This window comes from Marmota marmota, unplaced genomic scaffold (genome assembly GCF_001458135.2).
Source record: "Marmota marmota marmota unplaced genomic scaffold, marMar, whole genome shotgun sequence".
In the NCBI taxonomy this organism is placed as follows: domain Eukaryota; kingdom Metazoa; phylum Chordata; class Mammalia; order Rodentia; family Sciuridae; genus Marmota; species Marmota marmota.
In genome coordinates, this window is record NW_026000026.1 from 82,699,004 (window position 1) to 82,717,556 (window position 18,553).

General features: G+C 33.5%; 1 protein-coding gene and 1 long non-coding RNA gene across 4 annotated transcripts in view; one reads left to right on the plus strand and one right to left on the minus strand.

Annotated features, from left to right (window-relative positions):
* The window catches only part of LOC125619128, a 141,593-nt gene that overhangs the window by 83,702 nt on the left and 39,338 nt on the right, over nucleotides 1–18,553 (plus strand). The window lies entirely within an intron of this gene.
* Adamts19 (ADAM metallopeptidase with thrombospondin type 1 motif 19) overlaps nucleotides 1–18,553 on the minus strand; it is a 251,578-nt gene that overhangs the window by 68,591 nt on the left and 164,434 nt on the right. For both annotated transcript variants that reach the window (XM_015500639.2, XM_048811813.1), the window contains 4 exons: nucleotides 13,125–13,255; nucleotides 12,088–12,260; nucleotides 8,536–8,663; nucleotides 4,517–4,637 (listed from right to left, as the gene is read on the minus strand). In XM_015500639.2, coding sequence (XP_015356125.2) covers nucleotides 4,517–4,637; nucleotides 8,536–8,663; nucleotides 12,088–12,260; nucleotides 13,125–13,255 — 553 coding nt within the window. The remainder of the gene's footprint in view (nucleotides 1–4,516; nucleotides 4,638–8,535; nucleotides 8,664–12,087; nucleotides 12,261–13,124; nucleotides 13,256–18,553) is intronic.

Here is an 18,553-nt window from a genome sequence, read left to right on the forward strand (position 1 = left end):
CTACCCTTGAGCCACAACCCCAGTCCCCTGAATAAAATAATTCTGAAGGAATGAGAAGAAGCAAGAGGTTGTCTCTATTAAATGGTCAATGGATGTCCAAGGCAATAAATTCATCAATTTAGAAGGACCAAATTTTATAAGAAACTTAGTAATTAGCTCTGGCTTGTAGAGGCTTCATCTAATAGTACTACACAGGATTGACAGGCATACAGGTGTGGATGGCCATGCCAGGAAGCTAATGTTAAAATGCAGGAGTGGTAGAAGCTAAGGTAGAAAATCCAGAAGATACTGTGAAGAGAAAATCTATTCTGACCTTGGTAACTAACAGAAAGTGCAGAAATAAACATTGGACAGCAACTCTTTATTATAACTGATGTGAGAATGGGGCCATCATTTACAGGAACATGTAAATCAAGAGAAAAATTATCTGGTGTGGGTAATAATTTGTTAAGTTCAGTTTTTCAATATATATCAAACACAATGGCACAATGCTTAATAAAAACATCCAGCAATAACTCTGGAAGATCTGGAATTTCAAAGAAAAGTCAACTATTGATATATCTTTGTAAGGCATCTCTGAAGAAAAGGTAATTTAAGAAAAGGCTTAAATTACCCATGGAGGAAATTGAGAGAGAAGTTAAGGAATCTATCTCAGTAAGAGTCATAGTTTATAATGAAGAGATTGAAAATAAATAAGAACACAAGACTAAGAAGAAATATCATGAGAAAGAGAAGATCTGTTCTACTTTGGTGTAGGTGGAATCCTATGGGTGAGCTATCTTAAGTAGAGTTGGGGCTCAACTTTGTCAAAAGGTCTGGTTACATCAGAAAAAAGGTGACTAAGGATAGATAGTCTGCTTAATGTCATAATTAGTAGGTGACTATTAATCTTTGAGCATATAAATTTAGTGAAGTATATGGAGAAGATATTGAATTTCAGGATGTTAAAATGGAAGAGTAGACTGACAAAGCAGAAGTGTATATGTAAATTGCTGTTTGAGGTAAGCCATAAATTTAGTTATATTTTACATTAGAGAAGTAGTTATATCTGTTTATATTTTTATCTAAAGCAATGCTGTCATTCAATTAGAATTTATTATCTGATGAGTGGATAAAAAACATGTGGTATACATATAAAGAAGAATGAAATTATGGTATTTGTTGGTAAATGGATGGAGTTGGAGAATATCATGCTAAGCGAAATAAGCCAATCCTAAAAAAACTAAAGGCTGAATGTTTTCTCTGATATGTAGATGATAATTAACAATAAGGTGGGGGATGGCTAAGAATAGAGTTACTTTAGATTAGATATAGGGGAGTGAAGTAAGGGAAGGGGGTATGGGTGTAGGAAGGGTAGTAGAATAAAAGAGATTAATTATGTACACATATGACTACATGGGTGATGTGATTCTACAACATGAACAATGAGAAAAGTGAGAAATTACACTCCATTTATGTATGATTTATCAAATGCATAAATACATTCTACTGTCATATATAACTAATCAGAACACATCAAAATAAATAAAAAAGAATGTATTATCTGAGTTATACTGACTATAAAGAAGAGAGGGAGAAAAATATTAAGCAAAGACATAGAAGAGAGAAAGACAGTGGCTAGAGATTTGATATTCTCCAGTAAATAAGCCATTTGGCCCAATTGAGAATGTGTTTTTTAATGTGTAAATGTAAGAGTGGCTACTATCTAGCTTGGAAGCTGGAACATGAAGCCAGTGACATCAATGACATAAATTTGATTATTATGTTTGAGAGTTTTCTTTTCACACAGAAACACCTTATTTTAAAACCTGAGATCGCATACTTAATAACCAGTCTTAAAATGCCAGTACCAAACATCATCTTCATGGCACTGATAATGAAGTCATGAATTTTACATTTTGATCAACTGCTGTATGCTATTTGCCCTCACAGTTAATTTACATTTAACTATAATGATACAGGTTAAACATCACTAATTTGAAATGCTCCAAATCCAAATCTATGAGTACAAAACTCAAAAAGTTATGAATTTAAAGCATTCCAAATTTTGGATTTTTAAATTAGGGATACTCAACTGGTAAAGTCTATGAAAATATTCCAAAATTCCAATAAGTGATTCCTGAATTGCTTTTGGTACTAAGCATTTTTAGATAAGTGATACTTAACCTACATTTCATTTCTCTATTAATTGATGAGAAAATAAAGCTAAAAATATGATTTTCAACACTGTATTGTCAGTATTTAGTTCACCCAAGTTTTGAACTCAGATATGTATAATTTCATTATTCTCTTTCTGCTATGAGCCATTGCTATTATTTCATGAAGTAGAATACATAAGACTGACTCCCCACTGCTGTGGCAATTGACCAAACAAAAAAATCTAGGGGCATATTCTCCTAATGTAAGAGAGTATCTTTGTTTTTATACTAAGAATAACACATTTTATTCCCATTTTCTTCTCAGTATATACTGATAAATATATAATTTCACAATGGCTCAAATATACAATTTACCTTTCATTGCTTTAGGAAATGATTGCTTGGCTAGGCAAGTCACAATGAAAGACATAATAAATGTACCAAGGAAAAAAAAACACCTCTTAAGTTTATTTTCTAATTCCAACAAAAATGATTTAGCAAACTCTAAATAGAGCACAGGGAGTAAGAACACCCACATGTGTCTGCATGTGTGTCACTCACACAATATACATAGTGTGCGTGGCCAACTGGATCAAAATAGCCCTTAAGTCCTTCAAGAAATTCTAGGAAGTCCATAAACTATCGGGATAAGATACACCCAAGAGTAATAAATACAACATTCCTAGTCACAAGTAGATGAAGCCTGTGATAGAACTAAGGACTCATACAAGTTTTTTTTTTAACTTAAATTTCTGAATTTGTTTAAATTTACAGATATTAATAAATTGCTGGTAACAGGCAATATGTTACTGACAGCGATGGTCATTATATTCTTACTCATTGAGTTTAAAATAACAAATATTGTTAATATAAGTTTCCTACAGTGAGCAAACAACAAAAGTAGATATTAATATAGAATAAAATCAAAGGGGGTTTGAAATAAATAACCGAGGGAAAAAGTATTCACTTATCTGCAGTCAGAATGAAAAACATCACTAAATTTTTAATGGTATTTCTGGGGGTTTTATGTATAGTTAATAGTAAAGTATTACTACAAATAAATAAAGTTGCCAGAGGTTAATGTGCATCAGTATTCTTGAGTAACTTGTTTCCATGCATATTAAATAAACAAAAATGTTCCTAAAATTCTAGTACCTCTACATTTTCTCTAGTATCTTTACATTCTAGTACTTTTACATTTTCATTTCAATTTTTATTCCAGCTCCGTACTATAAAAATCTTCTCTCATTACAACTAGGAGTGATAGCTTATTATAATTACATTTCTTAGACGAAACTCTGAAAGCCTGTTTCAGCTGTATGTCTTTTCTAAAAGAGTGCTGGCAGGTTTTGACATGTGGGATTTATCACCTTTTACACAGCTTCAAAGATTGAGATTTGGATCTGTAATTTACCCTTAGTTATTTTTAGATGCCAAGTTCTTCAGGCTCTCTTATCTTTTATTTCTAATAAGCCTAGGAAAATGTTACACTTAACATCCAAGAGGCTGTGTCTGAATTTTTTTTTAAGAACTCTTATCTAGAATGAATTCAGTTATCTTTATTATTCAAGTACAAATGGTTTGTTCTTTATAACTAGCATATCTTAGTCTCAGGGTTTTAGATGTTCTTTTTGAAAACAATTTAAAATAGGAATGTTGATGTAAGTGATAGAAGCATATTACTGATGATGAAAGCTGAGCTGTTAATGTTCCTGCAAGAGATGTCCAGCAAGAGATGAACAGAAACATACAAAATGCTTGCTTACTCTCAGTAAGCATAAGAACCCAAAAGCTTGGACTCACACTACATAGATCACAGTTATTCCAACCCTATATCCCCTGGGTATTAGATGAGGAAACAAGAGAGAATAATTCCTGACATTAATATATCTGGAATATTTCCCACATCTTCTGGTCCCCCCACTCCAGGTTTCAGTTTCCACGATGCTGTGCTGTTATAGTAAAAACATTAACCAAAAATAAGGAAAAGGGAAAGCTGAAAATCTGAAGTCTAATATTCTCAATGGTAGCTTCAGGCTGTTACAAATCATTATTTTCTGTTATACATGCTTTGCATTGGAGAATAAGATCTTTAGAAACCTGATAACATTAGCCAATGCAAATTAGATTATTCCCTTGCTTCCCTAACTTATTAAATGCACAACAGATGACTTCATATTTTCAATATTGGGAAATAAGCTTGTTTAAATTTTTGGCTCATATCACGTATATTGTGTATCAGCACAAAAACTCATTTACTACCCATTACAGATGACTTCAATAGAATCAGAGCTGTGGTTTCTAAGTCAAGTTCAATCTAATTTTTGTCCCCAAAGAATGAAGGGCTTATTAATTATGAGAAAATAAAGAATAGTTACCTGCTCCTCTGGTATGATTAAAATCCCCTTTAATGATTTTGCATGATTTTCCATTGCCGTTGCAGACACCACAATGATCTTCCCTTGCAAGAGACCCTAGTAAACCATCACAACCGACTTTCTGTAAGAGAATGGGAGCACATCATAAGTTCCAAATATTTTCTTTTCTTTTTTGTTTAACTACTAATTTAGGATAAACCTAGTCTCTGCAAACCAGACATATTTAATAGACAGACTAGATTAAATGCTATATTATCTGGTACAAACTCATACAGCAAGTTCATGTCAAATAATATAATCTATAAAATTACCAAATAGAAGAATAGGGATGAAAGTGTTTTGTTATACTAAGTATTAAATTATATTCTAAAGTAATTTGGAAAATATTATTGAGAAAAATGAAATTGACATAAATCCCAAAGGAATCGCATTTATATAATGTGATTAATCTAATTCATTCTAAACATAGAACAGAGATTCTTCACTACATGCATGGCTTCACTTCTAAGGTGAAGGCAAATGCCACATGTTAAATATTAACTCCATGGAAAACTGAAGAGAAACATTTATTTCTTCTCTAGATCATGAATAAACTTCTACGTACATCTTCCTTAGTGTTGAGCACATGAATACAAATTCTTCTCATAAGTCATAGCTGATATCAGGAAATACAAATAGTTAGGGAATTAATTTTTAACTTCTTCCAGAATAATTCTGCCAATAAGAGTATTCTGAGAGCAAATCATCGATGTGCAAAAACAGGATCATATTTTTCCAAGTTATGCATACTCAAAAGGTAGAATTTAGTGTGTCAATACTGTCAGAAATAAATGGTAGGACTAGACAATTCCTCCTAATCAAACAAGATTTGGAAGATGGACTGATAATTACCCATTTATGACTATGACAAGATCCAATTATTTTACAGGAAATATTAAAATATTAAATAAATAATTAAAAACAAGGTCATTATCTGTGATTTGTTTTGGTGACATTGGGATGGAAAAGGAAGCAGATTATTATAAAGTCCAGCTGCAGGATGAATATCCCGAGACAGCAAAAAAAAAAAAAAGGCACATGAAAGCTGAACACTACAACATCCCTTCCTTTTATCAGAGTGTCTATCAGGGTCAAGGGATACAAAACAGTGCACTGGTGGAGAACTCTTAATCAGACAGTCAAAGTTTATTCAAGGGGAAATGGAGACTGAATGAAAGAAGCAGCTACCACAGGAATTTTGCAAACAGGTGAAGGGGACACTAAGCAGGAGTAGTAAAAAAAAAAAAAAGAAAAAAAAATCCAGGAGTTCTGGGTAAGAAAAGAAATCTCTCCTTCATGTATAAATAATTTTTTTTGGTAATAAAACTGACTTTATTACTCTGTCTCTGATACCTAGTTTGTTTCTTGACAAATAGTAAGAGAACAATAAATAGTAGTTAAATGAGTGAATAAGACTGGTACTTCTGTTTCTTAGTTTTTTCTACTCTGTGTCTAGGATATTATGAAGTCTTTAAACTTAAAGTTAAGGTAGGCATAAACTAGAGTCAATAGTAACAAATTTTAAAAATGAAAGTTAATGATTTTTTAATTTTATTTTATAGTCTCAAGTATCATAAGTAGACTCAAGTGTCCATAATTAACAAAATATGCTCAAGTAAATCTGAAAACTAGGGCTGAACTACTTTGAGAAGGCAATGCCATTTCATTGGGCAGGGAACTGGAGTATCAACGGCATGCTGGAGAAGGGAAGGTAAGATAGTAGAGGGCCTAGCCTTCCTTATCCTTTCAAGAGCACAAACTTCACAGAACCAGACAGGTCACCTGCAGAAAGTTGTTTTTAATGACCTACATTTGCCAAGTTTAGAATTCCATAGTCAGCTTTGGTACTATATATTTTGTTAAAAAACAAAACACTCCCAGTTTACAGAGGAATGTCAGAAAAAGAAGGCATGTTTTTAATTATATCAAAAGAGTGAATGAAACATTTTAATTAAAATGCCAGAATCTTGAAGTATTCTAATGTTGTTAGAGTCACGATCCATTTCAGAGAATTCTAATTTAATTATAGCATCAGGCTCACATGGCATTTGTGTGGAATATTTGTTGTTGCTCTAATTTTAATGTCTAGCCAGGGAATCTAAAAGATCTGGCTTATTTAACACTATTAAGTGAAAACCATAAGCAATTAAGATTATTGTATTTGGCATATACAATTAGGAAAATAATTTTTTTGAAAAATAAATTTACTTAAGAAATACCCTAATCTGACATATTTATACATAATGATGAAATAAAGTTAAAGTTTTAACTATACAACACATAGTTCTGAAAGGAAAGTATGTATCAGTCAATTACCTACAATGATTTTTTTTAATAGGTAAATGAGAAATTACAGTTAGGGTTGCTGCCATATTCAGTTAAAAATAAAAGAAATTAATATGTAATTATAAGACTGCTTCTTATGCCAATGGTATTACATGGTTCAAAGCTTTAAACTTTATAACATGCTAGCAAAACACAGAATCTTGGAGCTGCGAAAGCATTTAACTTGTGTGATATTCCCAACTCCTTACCCAGAAGTCCTCTATTGGACCACAGATGGATCCACCCTATAGTTGTAACTATTTTCAAATTTTAGTGTGTAGGTGTTCAGGAGTGCATTTTTCTGGGGGGCAAAAAAAACCCCTTTTCACCCAAGACTCACAGGAGTGTATAACACAAGTTAATGCCCAATGGTCTAATAACCCCATTTCACAGATTAGTACATACATCTACATTACATGTTATTTGCCCAGGAACACAATTTCCCTGAGGCTCTCATGGATTCAGTGCTGCTCCACTCAGTCACCTCTTTCATTGTTCAAGCATTGCTATCCTATTTCAGAGAAGTTCATCTGAAATTGCCTGACATAAAGAAAACTGCTTTTAGCAGGGCACGGTGGCACATATCTGCAATCCCAGTGGCTTGGGAAGCTGAGGAAGGAGGATCACAAGTTCAAGGTCATCCTCAGCAGCTTAGCCCTAAACAACTTAATGAGAACCTATCTCAAAATAAACAATAAAAAGGGCCGGGGATGTGGCTCAGTGGTAAAGTACTCCTAGGTTCCATCCCTGTTACCAAAAAAATTTAAAAAGTTAAAAAGAAAACTGCTTTTCCCAAGGTGATATCCCCAAACACTGGTAGATACAAGGGGCAAAAAGTCTGTTTTTCTCACTCCAAATGGTGACAATGCTGAAAAGCTATTCCAGCTTAAGATCTTCCCATAGGATCAGCATTTCTCCTTATGCCCAATTCAGTGCCCCCTAACACCCATGATGACTAAATTTCCTGTGTTAAGCTTCCAAGGAAAGCCAACCTGAGACAATGTAAGCATTAATACTAGTAAACTCTATGTCTGGCCTTTGATCTTTCCACAATGCTCTCCCTACTCACTTTAACAGAAATTCTATTTTCCTAAACATAGATGAAGAAGAGACATAAATGCAAATGGGAATATTTATTAGAAGGAAAAGAAAAGCAAATAAAATGTTTATATATTACAAGAAAGTTGCACACGTATTTAAAAATCAGCTGATTCAAGTATGTTGATAAATACTCGAATATGACTACTGAGACTGATTTTATAGGTTTCTGCCTCCTGGCCAGTTGTAGACACTGACATGGGACATGGAGAACTGAATTGCTTGAATTTCTGGTCTAGAATGTTGGACAGAGTGTTCCAAATTTGTGACATGAAAGTGTTCCAATTTTAAACCTGTATATATACATTAAACAATCAAATCTCAAATTCTTTCACCTAGTAAAATATTTTATGAATTACTAGCTCAAAATCTTCACTGCACAGAGGAGGAAATGGAGTTCCAAAGTAGATCAGACTTGCTTAAGGTCCAAGTCACATCAGAGCTATACCGGTATCTTCCAAATCTTAGTCCAAAATTTTTCCACCATACGTTGAAGATTCTCAATGGTCTCACAATTGTACCTCAACATATAAATTCTCCCTTTTAGAACAGCTTACCTGACATCTGCCATTTGCACATATATCTAAACCCTGATATCCACAAGCAGTTCCATCCATCACTTTTTCTGATAGAAGAATAGGCTGTTCTTTTCCAACAGGAGAGCAAAACAAGGCACATGGTTTTTCTACAGAGTGCATAAAAAGAAATGAGAACAAGTGGTTACATAAATATTTTTATCAGAAATTTTATTTTTCATAATGGCTTCTGGGTAAAATATACAATCCAATGCCAATTGAGTAATATAATATTAAGTAGGTTTCTAGTAGATGATTATTGTATTAAATGAGATGCTTATAAAATATATATATTACTCTTCTTAGGAAATCTGACTTTAAATCACTTTCAGAATGTATCATTCATTATTTTATGGCACAAAATCTCTACCATAAACACATCAATCATTCTCCCTGACAAATGTTTTGCACACCCCTAGTTTTTATTCATAAATTTGCAGTGATCTACTCGTTATTCTAAGAACGTACCAGAATTCTACCTACTTTTACACCCTGGTTAATATTTGCTTATGCATGAAATCTTTATTGGTGCTTTATTTCTAAATTCCAATGTTCTAACTTTTATTTCTATGCATACAACATTTTCTAATTGAAAAACTACAAAATGGAGAAAGAACAACCAAGATGAACAATATCATTAACATTTCCATTAGTAGGATGTTTAGAAATACAATACATCCCCATGGGAACTTCTATCTTGATGCACAATTGCAAATGTGCTAGCTAAGACTCAGACCCATTTGCTTACTCAAAAAATCATGCCAACACATGTGATACCTACATCGAAAACCACTGTTTTTCAGGATGAGGAATTCCTAAATAGCTAGTAGTCTTCATCACTGCCTTATCGAGTGATGGCTAAACACTTGTCTCTTAAGCTCAGAGTGGCAAAATATTTTAAGGTGTCGTTTCTATTTCTAAGCCTCCTATAGAGTAGCTGTATTTGGTAACACCAGTAATACGATTATCCAAATCTGAAACTTCAGAGCTATTTCCATGCTACATTACTACTCTATTGGCTTGACACCAATCAGGCCCTTTACTGTTTATTAAGCTTGTATAAATAGAATGGAAAATAGTTTACAGTCTCTGACACGGATCTTCCCTTATGTCTTCAGTAAGGTTCCACGTATGCTGATGGGATTCTATAAATACCAAGTAACAGCCAGAGGCATGGAACAGGGTATCACTTTGCAAAGAGAAGACACAGTTAAAGGAGCCTTCAGGATTGAACATTTCAAACAGTTTTCACATGTGGCTTCTGAATACTGCTCTGAACAATTTTGAGGAGTTGGAACATGGCCTCTAATGTGCATGGTTTTGAAATTTTCCTTTAAGATGCCATTATAAGCCGCAATAAAGCATTTCAGTGTGCTCTCACACCTCAAACTAGGTTATGTTTATTCAATGACTGCTTACTATGTCATATCTTTGGACTTAAAAACAGCTGCTATAATTGCAACCCTTTAAAAAGTGGCATATGTAATTCCTTTTTTGGAGTTTTCATTGAAGAGAGGAATAAACCAGATATATGAATAATGTTGAAAGGAATTAGTGGCCTAGAAAATTCCACTCACATTCCAAACAAGAAGTCAGATAAAATATCTATGTATTTTTTCCTTTTATAACATATTATCAATACCCTCTGCTTAATTTAGTTCTACAGATGACTTGAACATTTGATACCAATCTTCCTTCCTGGTGTATACCCTTGAGACAGTGACATTGTAGTGATCCATGTAATGTGCCAATACTTGGCAGGCAGACTCTGTCTTAAGAGACCAACCCTTTCCAAGATATGCATTAGAGATGGATTTCAGCCAAATTTCAGTAAACATAGAGTATGTAAAATACCTGAATGTTAAAACCACACATCTCTTTTCTTTAAATGCTCACTATTTCATTGATATTCCACATTCAATTCTCCTAGTCATACATTCATGCATTACATAAGAAGAACAGATAGAACCACTTGTATTCTGAGGTGTCATGTATTATTAAAAATTGAGACTTTTAAAAAGAACTGCATATGTCATTGTCTTCTACGGTGCTATAATACATGAAGACTAGTTATTGTTGTCTATATCATTCATCACACAAAGATATGTGCTTAATTAATCATAATCACAAACGTATCAGAGATGATAACCCGTTAAATGCCAACACAACCACAGTGAAATATCACCTCCCTCCAGTTAGAATGGTTATTACCAAAGAAACCAAAGAGCAAGTGCTGGTGAGGATGTGTACACCAGAGAAGCCTAATGGTGTAAATGTATATCAGAACAACCATTCTGGAAAGTAGTATCAAGCTTCATCAAAAAGTAAAAATAGAACTACCATATGATCTAGTAGCCCCACTTCTGGGAATATATCCAAGGGAAAAGAAATCAGCATGTCCAAGAAACATCTGTGCTCCCATGTTCATTGCAGTGCCATTCATGATTGCCAAGCGATGGAAACAACCTAAGTGTCCATCAGTTGATGAGTGGATAAAGAAAATGTGGTCCAGATACACAGTGGAATATTATTTAATCATAAAAGGAATGAAATCCTGTCATTGCAACAACATGGATGGAACTTTATATCAGTATATTAAGTGAAATAAGCCAGGTACAAAAAGACAAACACCACATTATCTCACTCATTTGTGAAATCTCAGATAAAAAATTGACCTCATAGAAGTTGAGAGTAGAATGATTAAAGATTTACAGGAATTTACAACAACAGCATAGATAAGTCCCATATAGTTTTCAATTAGTTTCCCCACTGATTATTGGACTATAGTAGCAAACCCAGGAACTGGCGTTGGTATATTTGTGTGTCTAATTTTATGCCATTTTATCACATATATAGATTTGTGTCACCACTGCCATAACCAAGTTATTGAACTATTCCATCAGCACAAAGGTATTCTGCATGTTCCCCCTTTATAGTCATACCCATCCTTTTCCCCATCACCAGCCCTAATCCCTCACAACCACTAATTTGTTTTACTTCTCTATAATTTTGTCATTTAAAAAATATTATCTCAATGGAATGATATAATGTATTTTTCCGACATTGGCATTTTTCACCCACCATATTGCCTATGATCTCTCCAATTGTTGCATGTACCAATAGTTAGTTCTTTATAATTGCTGAATAATATTCTGTTACTCAGGAATACAATTTCTGTGTTATGTTAAAAATAGGTTTAGTTATTTAAGAAACTGCCAAAATGTTTGTCCAAAGTGGCTTCAGCATTTTACATTCCTACCAGGAATGTCTGAGAGATCCAGGTTGTCCTCATCTTCACCCAGAATTTGGTGTTAAACTTACTTTTTTTACTTTAGTTGTTTTAGCAGATATGCAGTAACTTTGCACTATATTTTAAAAATATATTGTTGTCAGTGTTTTTTGTCATTATATACAATAAAGATAGAAAAAGTAAAGTTGTCAAATATCTAGAAGATAATCTATAACAGTTCTATTGTAGAACACTCTGCAAGTCTAGAAGTAAACTTAAGATGTTAGGGATATGGTTGGTCATACCTTCATCCAGAACAGCTTGCCACTGAAGAACATGCTTTGGGTATGAAGTTCTAACACTATAGGCCTGACATTGCCAGTCTCTGAATCCAGGCAAACCTGCAGGACAAGGTGGATTCTCACATATTCTGTACTGTTTTCTGGGACCATTACAATCCCTTGCTTCAGAACCTAGCCTAGAAAAGACAGTACAAATAAACAATTTTACCTTTGTTTTTTGTTTTTTTTTTTTGTGATAACTATCAACTTAAAAAATTAAAAGCCATTACATTAAAAACATATAACACCTCATATTAAAATCTATTTTTGAAAGCTTGGACATGTTAAGTGCTTGATAGTAATAGGAAATGCATAGTTTATTTTTAAAATTAAAATAGAGGAATAAGGGGCAGAAGTTAGTGGTAAAAGAGAATGCCTATAATTCCCATGAGGAAGTTTGGCTCTTAGAATCACTAAGCACTTGTTTTCGTATAAATTATTTAAAACTGCTTGTGACTGAATTGTGCCACCAGGCTCCACACTGACAGTCAAAGCTAACAGGCTGAAATGTCCTTCTCACAGTTTCCTGGGACCTTTCTAGGAGTGATGGCATTGAACAAGCTGATCTTTAATAATCCCTGTCTGCACACGTGCTCAACATGTTTTTGTTTTTCATTAGTTTTAGCTTATATCATCATTAATTTTGCTCTCATTTCCTGCCTTTCTTTCTTATCATCTTCCTATAATTATATAGTTCCCTTAAATGTTCACTTAACTTTGAAACATATATATTATTTGATTTACTCAACAAAATCTTCTTTTGTAGCTTTCATTAATTATTTTCAAAAGGGCTGGATCATTATTTTGTTTTTAAAAAGGGGCTTTACCTAAAATATTTCAAGGAACTTTTCTAAGTTTTCTACAGTGACATAGTGTTTGAGGGGTTCTGTTTGCTTTTCTACATGGTTTATTGGTTAAAAAAAAAAAAAAAAAAACTCTACATTTTAATATGGAAGAAAAAAAAAAGCCACCCTCCCCCAATCTAAGAACTTGGAATTTACCCAGGACATATGCGCTCTCGACTGCTGGTCCCAGCACTGCAGGTTCGGCTACAGGAACTCCAGACACTCCACTCTCCGGCCAGGTGTTCAGGTGTTGAGGTCCTGCTGGTACATTCTCCAGCCTTACACCACTATTCCAAAAGTTATGTCTTAGGTGAACAAATCAGGGCACAACTGAAAATCAATCACTGGCCTAACAGTCAATGGAATTAATGCAAGTGAATTAGGTCTACTCTAGCACAAAGGATGTGGAATTAAAAAAAAAAAAAGTTGGAATTTTCTTTTTGCCGTAGTAATATAATGGTCTGGTTCCCACAGTACTAATGTCAGATAATAAAGTCTTGTCATCAAAGCAGTTCAAAGATATGTGTCCTGTTAGTACTTGTGATAGAGACACGGTGGAAGTGCTGGAGGCAGAATTTGAGGTTGGACATCCAGAAAAAATATAATAACTTATTTTTTAGCAAGAGATTACAATTTAAAAAGGACAAAAGGGGCATAGTCATGTTTCAGAATAAAAAAAAAAACAACAATAAGTAAACATTCTCTATAATTAGCTAGGTTGAAGCAGACATTTCAGAAAATTCAGCAATTTTCATTTGAAAAATCAATAATTTGGGGTACTCTATTTCCTTGTAATTAAGATACCATCTCACTCCAGTTAGATTGGCAGCCATTATGAAGTCAAACAACAACAAGTGCTGGTGAGGATGTGGGGAAAAGGGTACACTTGTACATTGCTGGTGGGACTGCAGATTGGTGCAGCCACTTTGGAAAGCAGTATGGAGATTTCTTGGAAAGCTGGGAATGGAGCCACCATTTGACCCAGCTATTCCCCTTCTTGGTCTATTCCCTAAAGACCTAAAAAGAGCATGCTACAGGGACACTGCTACATCGATGTTCATAGCAGCACAATTCACAATAGCAAGACTGTGGAATCAACCTAGATGCCCTTCAATAGATGAATGGATAAAACAAATGTGGCATTTATACACAATGGAGTATTACTCTGCATTAAAAAATGACAAAATCATAGAATTTACAGGGAAATGGATGGCATTAGAGCAGATTATGCTAAGTGAAGCTAGCCAATCCCTAAAACACAAATGCCAAATGTCTTCTTTGATATAAGGAGAGTAACTAAGAACAGAGTAGGGTCGAAGAACATGAGAAGAAGATCAACATTAAACAGAGATGAGAGGTGGGAGGGAAAGGGAGAGAGAAGGGAAATTGCATGGAAATGGAAGGAGACCCTCAGAGTTATACAAAAGTAGATACAAGAGGAAGTGAGGGGAAAGGGAAAAATAATACAAGGGGGACAAATGAATGTCAGTAGAGGGGGCAGAGAGAGAAGAGGGGAGGGGAGGGGAGGGGAGGGGGGATAGTAGAGGATAGGAAAGGCAGCAGAACACAACAGACACTAGTATGGCAATATGTCAATCAATGGATGTGTAACTGATGTGATTCTGCAATCTGTATATGGGGTAAAAATGGGAGCTCATAACCCACTTGAATCAAAGTGTGAAATATGATATATCAAGAACTATGTAATGTTTTGAACAGCCAACAATAAAAAATAAAAAAAAAAAGAAATATGATTTCCTTATAACACTTCATGTTTTTTTTTTTTTCCTGCTGAAAGTGTCCACATTAAAGTCAAACATTCTTTTGAAAGTCAAGTTTGTCTGAAAGACGGGAAATTAGACTCTGAAATTCTGTCATTTTGTTCCACTTATTCTATAATATATTAAATGTGAAAGATAACCATGAAAGAAGAGAAAGAAATATTGTCATTATCTTTTTTATTTTCATTAACTTAAAACAAAAGCAGCAAGAGGCTGTTTTTGTAGTCATGGAAGATGATATGGACAAGAGTATAATCATCTCTGAATTCCTGAAAATCAGATAGATGATGGTCACAGCAAACACCTTAAAGTTAACAAAATCATGTAGAAAATACTAAGTTAAAATCAGAAACCTTTCTATTAGTGATTGTAAAGCAACAGAGTTGAGTAAGTTGATCCTTTTATCCCTCAATGATTTTCTACACTTAATAGAAGCAGGATTTACAAAGGATTTTGAGGGAATTGCAGATATGCTCTGAATCTCAACTCCTTCATTTCCAAGGTGTGAATGCAATAGTTTTTACCTATAAGACATTTTTTAAGGGTTGAATGAAGCAATAAACAGAAAGCATAAGGATTTAATGAAGGTCAACTATAGTAACACAAACACAATATTACATATATCTTTACATTAATATTACTAATGATAGTCTATTCTAGAAATCTGATAAAAAATTCTCTTCATCCTTCAGCAGTTTTTATTTAGATTTATTTTGAGAATATATGCTTTTTTTTAGGAGATCAAGATGCACCAAAAATTCAGTCCCTAAGATTTTCTTTAATAATATCAAAATTTAAATCAAATTCTTTTAAATTGAAATGTTTTAAATATAGGCTTGGAAAAATAAACCTCAATAATTCAAAATGTATCCACATGCTAAGACTGTCATTAAATAAATTGGAATTTTGTAGGAAGATGTATTCTAAAAATTTAAAAAGGAGGAAAAATAGACCATGTGAAAACTTGCATGACTTCTGGCTTTAAGGATTTAACAATGTTATGCCATTCGTGGAAAAAAATCCAAGGTAAAAGCTGTCAAACTTCAATTGGTCACAGTGTTTTGGCCTTTTGAAGGGTGTTTATTTTTCCCAGAGTGCATATCACAGCTCTTTGCCCATTTAGCAGCACGCTGGCATTGAAAGGCTGGGCTAGAGTTCATAGGAGACTAAAAATATTCTGAGAAGGACTGGGATCTAGACTTGCATATAATTTAAACTAGATAACCTCTGGCAGATGAAGAAAAATGGAAACAGATATACAAGCCAATGTGCATACATAGATCGGTGAAACTGAAAGGCAGACTACTCTAAGAGTTAAAATTTGTCACCTTGCTGATAACCAGATCTTGGAATAAAACAAGGGGAGAGGGAGCTGCTGTGTTTCAACACTGAGAAAAGTGTTAAATGCTTTTGCTTAAATTATTATGCAATACATTCTACTGGATTCATATAAAACTGATCCTAATGATGCTTTCCATAAATTTTCTAGCACCATGTTTTGTATCATACATTTACATTTTTTAGACTCAAAAGATATCACATATGGTTTAAAAAACTCAAAATTATTCTTATCTGCAAATTCAATCTGATTTATTAAAATACTAAAGTAATATATAATATTGACAATTCTAGGACAGTACATGATATAAAAAATCTGATCACAATTCTATTCTACCTATTTTTTTTTTTTTATGTGGTCTTGTCTGGGAAATTTACGAGAACACACAGTTGAAGGAGGGTCACGGAGATGTCAGCGTAGCCTGATCATTCTTTAGCACTCTCAAGAAGACAGAAGAGGACGAAGCAAGTCAAAAAGATCTCTACATATACACAGTGAAACTGTGGTGACATTATAGGTTTCATTATTTCCAATAATAAATGATGATAGTAATATGGAGAATATGAATTGAGGAAAGTAAATAACAAAATTATCTTACACAGAATCCTTCAAATAGTCTAAAATTCTAGTAAATGGCTATTAAACTCTTCATTCCTTGAAAACACTGTAAGTAAAACAACATACATTTACTGGTTTTTACTAAATTATTTATCAGTTCTTTCATCTTTAAAAATATAAACGTAAGCACATTTACAATGGTATCGTGAATTGTAAAGTGATAGAAATTGTACAAAGATGATGGTACAATGAGAAAAGGAGGAAAAAGAAAACAGGTTGCATTAAATTTGAAAAAATGCTGCCTGTAAATAATACATGAGTCTCTATTTTGAAAATCATTAACTATGGAATTCAGTCGATATCTTCTCTGACATAATCACATACTTGTAGATAAACTAGATTTATATAGCTCCGGTTGTGGCTCAGTGGTAGAGCTCTTGTCTGGCCTGTGTGAGGCACTAGGTTCAATCCTCAGCACCACATAAAAAACAAATAAATAATATAATAGAGGTATTCTATTCAACTATAACTAAAAAATATTTTTAAAAAAGTTCATTTAACAACTCTATATTGTTATAAATTTTAAAATCCCTCAGCTTTGTCTCTTGGTTTTCAATGCACCAAGCTAGCAGTAGTGTTTAGTGTGGGGTTGCAAGCACTCAAATATCTTAGCACTATGGCAGATGACAGCAGAGTGTTGAAAGCTCTTTATGGGATGGCTCCCACAACAGCTGGATCATGTGGACCTTTGAAAAATCCCACATGGCCCAAGGAACTGAGAAGTTCAGTCGTGATTTCAATACACAAAACTCTACAGGAATATCATTAATGCAATTTTAAGGAAATAAAACATTTACTTTTGATAAGTAATTATAGTTTTGATTACTGAAAGAATAAGTTTACTTTAAACATCTCAAGGAAGGAAATTATTCTCAAAAATACGAGAAGGAAAATAACACAGTGAACAGATAGTCAGTGTGCCAGATAATAAAAATGAAGAAATTTTATATTGCTGAAGTAGAACTGAGTAAGACGAATGGCTTTTGTGATGTTTAAGGACTTAGGGATGAAGGTTTGGTTATCTCTCCATATTACTGCTTTTAGGAGATGATGAAAATTATTGCTGGTACAGGGTTTTATAATTCAAGCAATAAATTACTTAGTGTAGTATCATGAGACTTGCCTGATATACACATATTGTTACACCTCTGTGTATAATTTAAGGAAAAAAAATAAAACAGACCCAACTTCTCACTCTCTATTTAAGCTCATAGAAAAATATTTGGTACAATCTATAAACAATGGACAGATATTTCACAGAAGTTTCCTCTAAGGAGCCATTTTCTTACAGATTGTATCTGGTGATAAAACATTTCTGGTCTTTTCAGAAATAGTTTCAACTTAAATAATTTGCACTTTTTAAATTAAAAAATCATAGAACTAATAAGTGACTCTGTCCTTATATCAAACAATCCAGATATGTATGGAGAAAAGTTGTATTTACCCTCATCTCCTGTTGCCTGACTCCTACTCCCCAATCTCATTTCCCTCCCAAAAGGGTAACTTCTACTTACAGTTTGCACTTTATGTTTTCAAACTATTTTCTGAGCTTAAAACTGTACACTACATGTGTATGTGTATTCACATCTGTACACAAACTGCATTTTCCTTGATGGTATTAACTAGTATCAATTTTTCTGACATGCCTATAATAACATCCATGTCTTATATATCTCTTCATGTTAGTTCTTGTATATCTACCTCATTAAAAAAATAAATTATACTGTAACTATTCCTCTCATTAAGAATATTTTTTTTTTAGACAGAGAGAGAGAGAGAGAGGAGAGAGAGAGAGAGAGAGAGAGAGAGAGAGAGAGAGAGAGAATTTTTTTTTTTTTTTTTTTTTT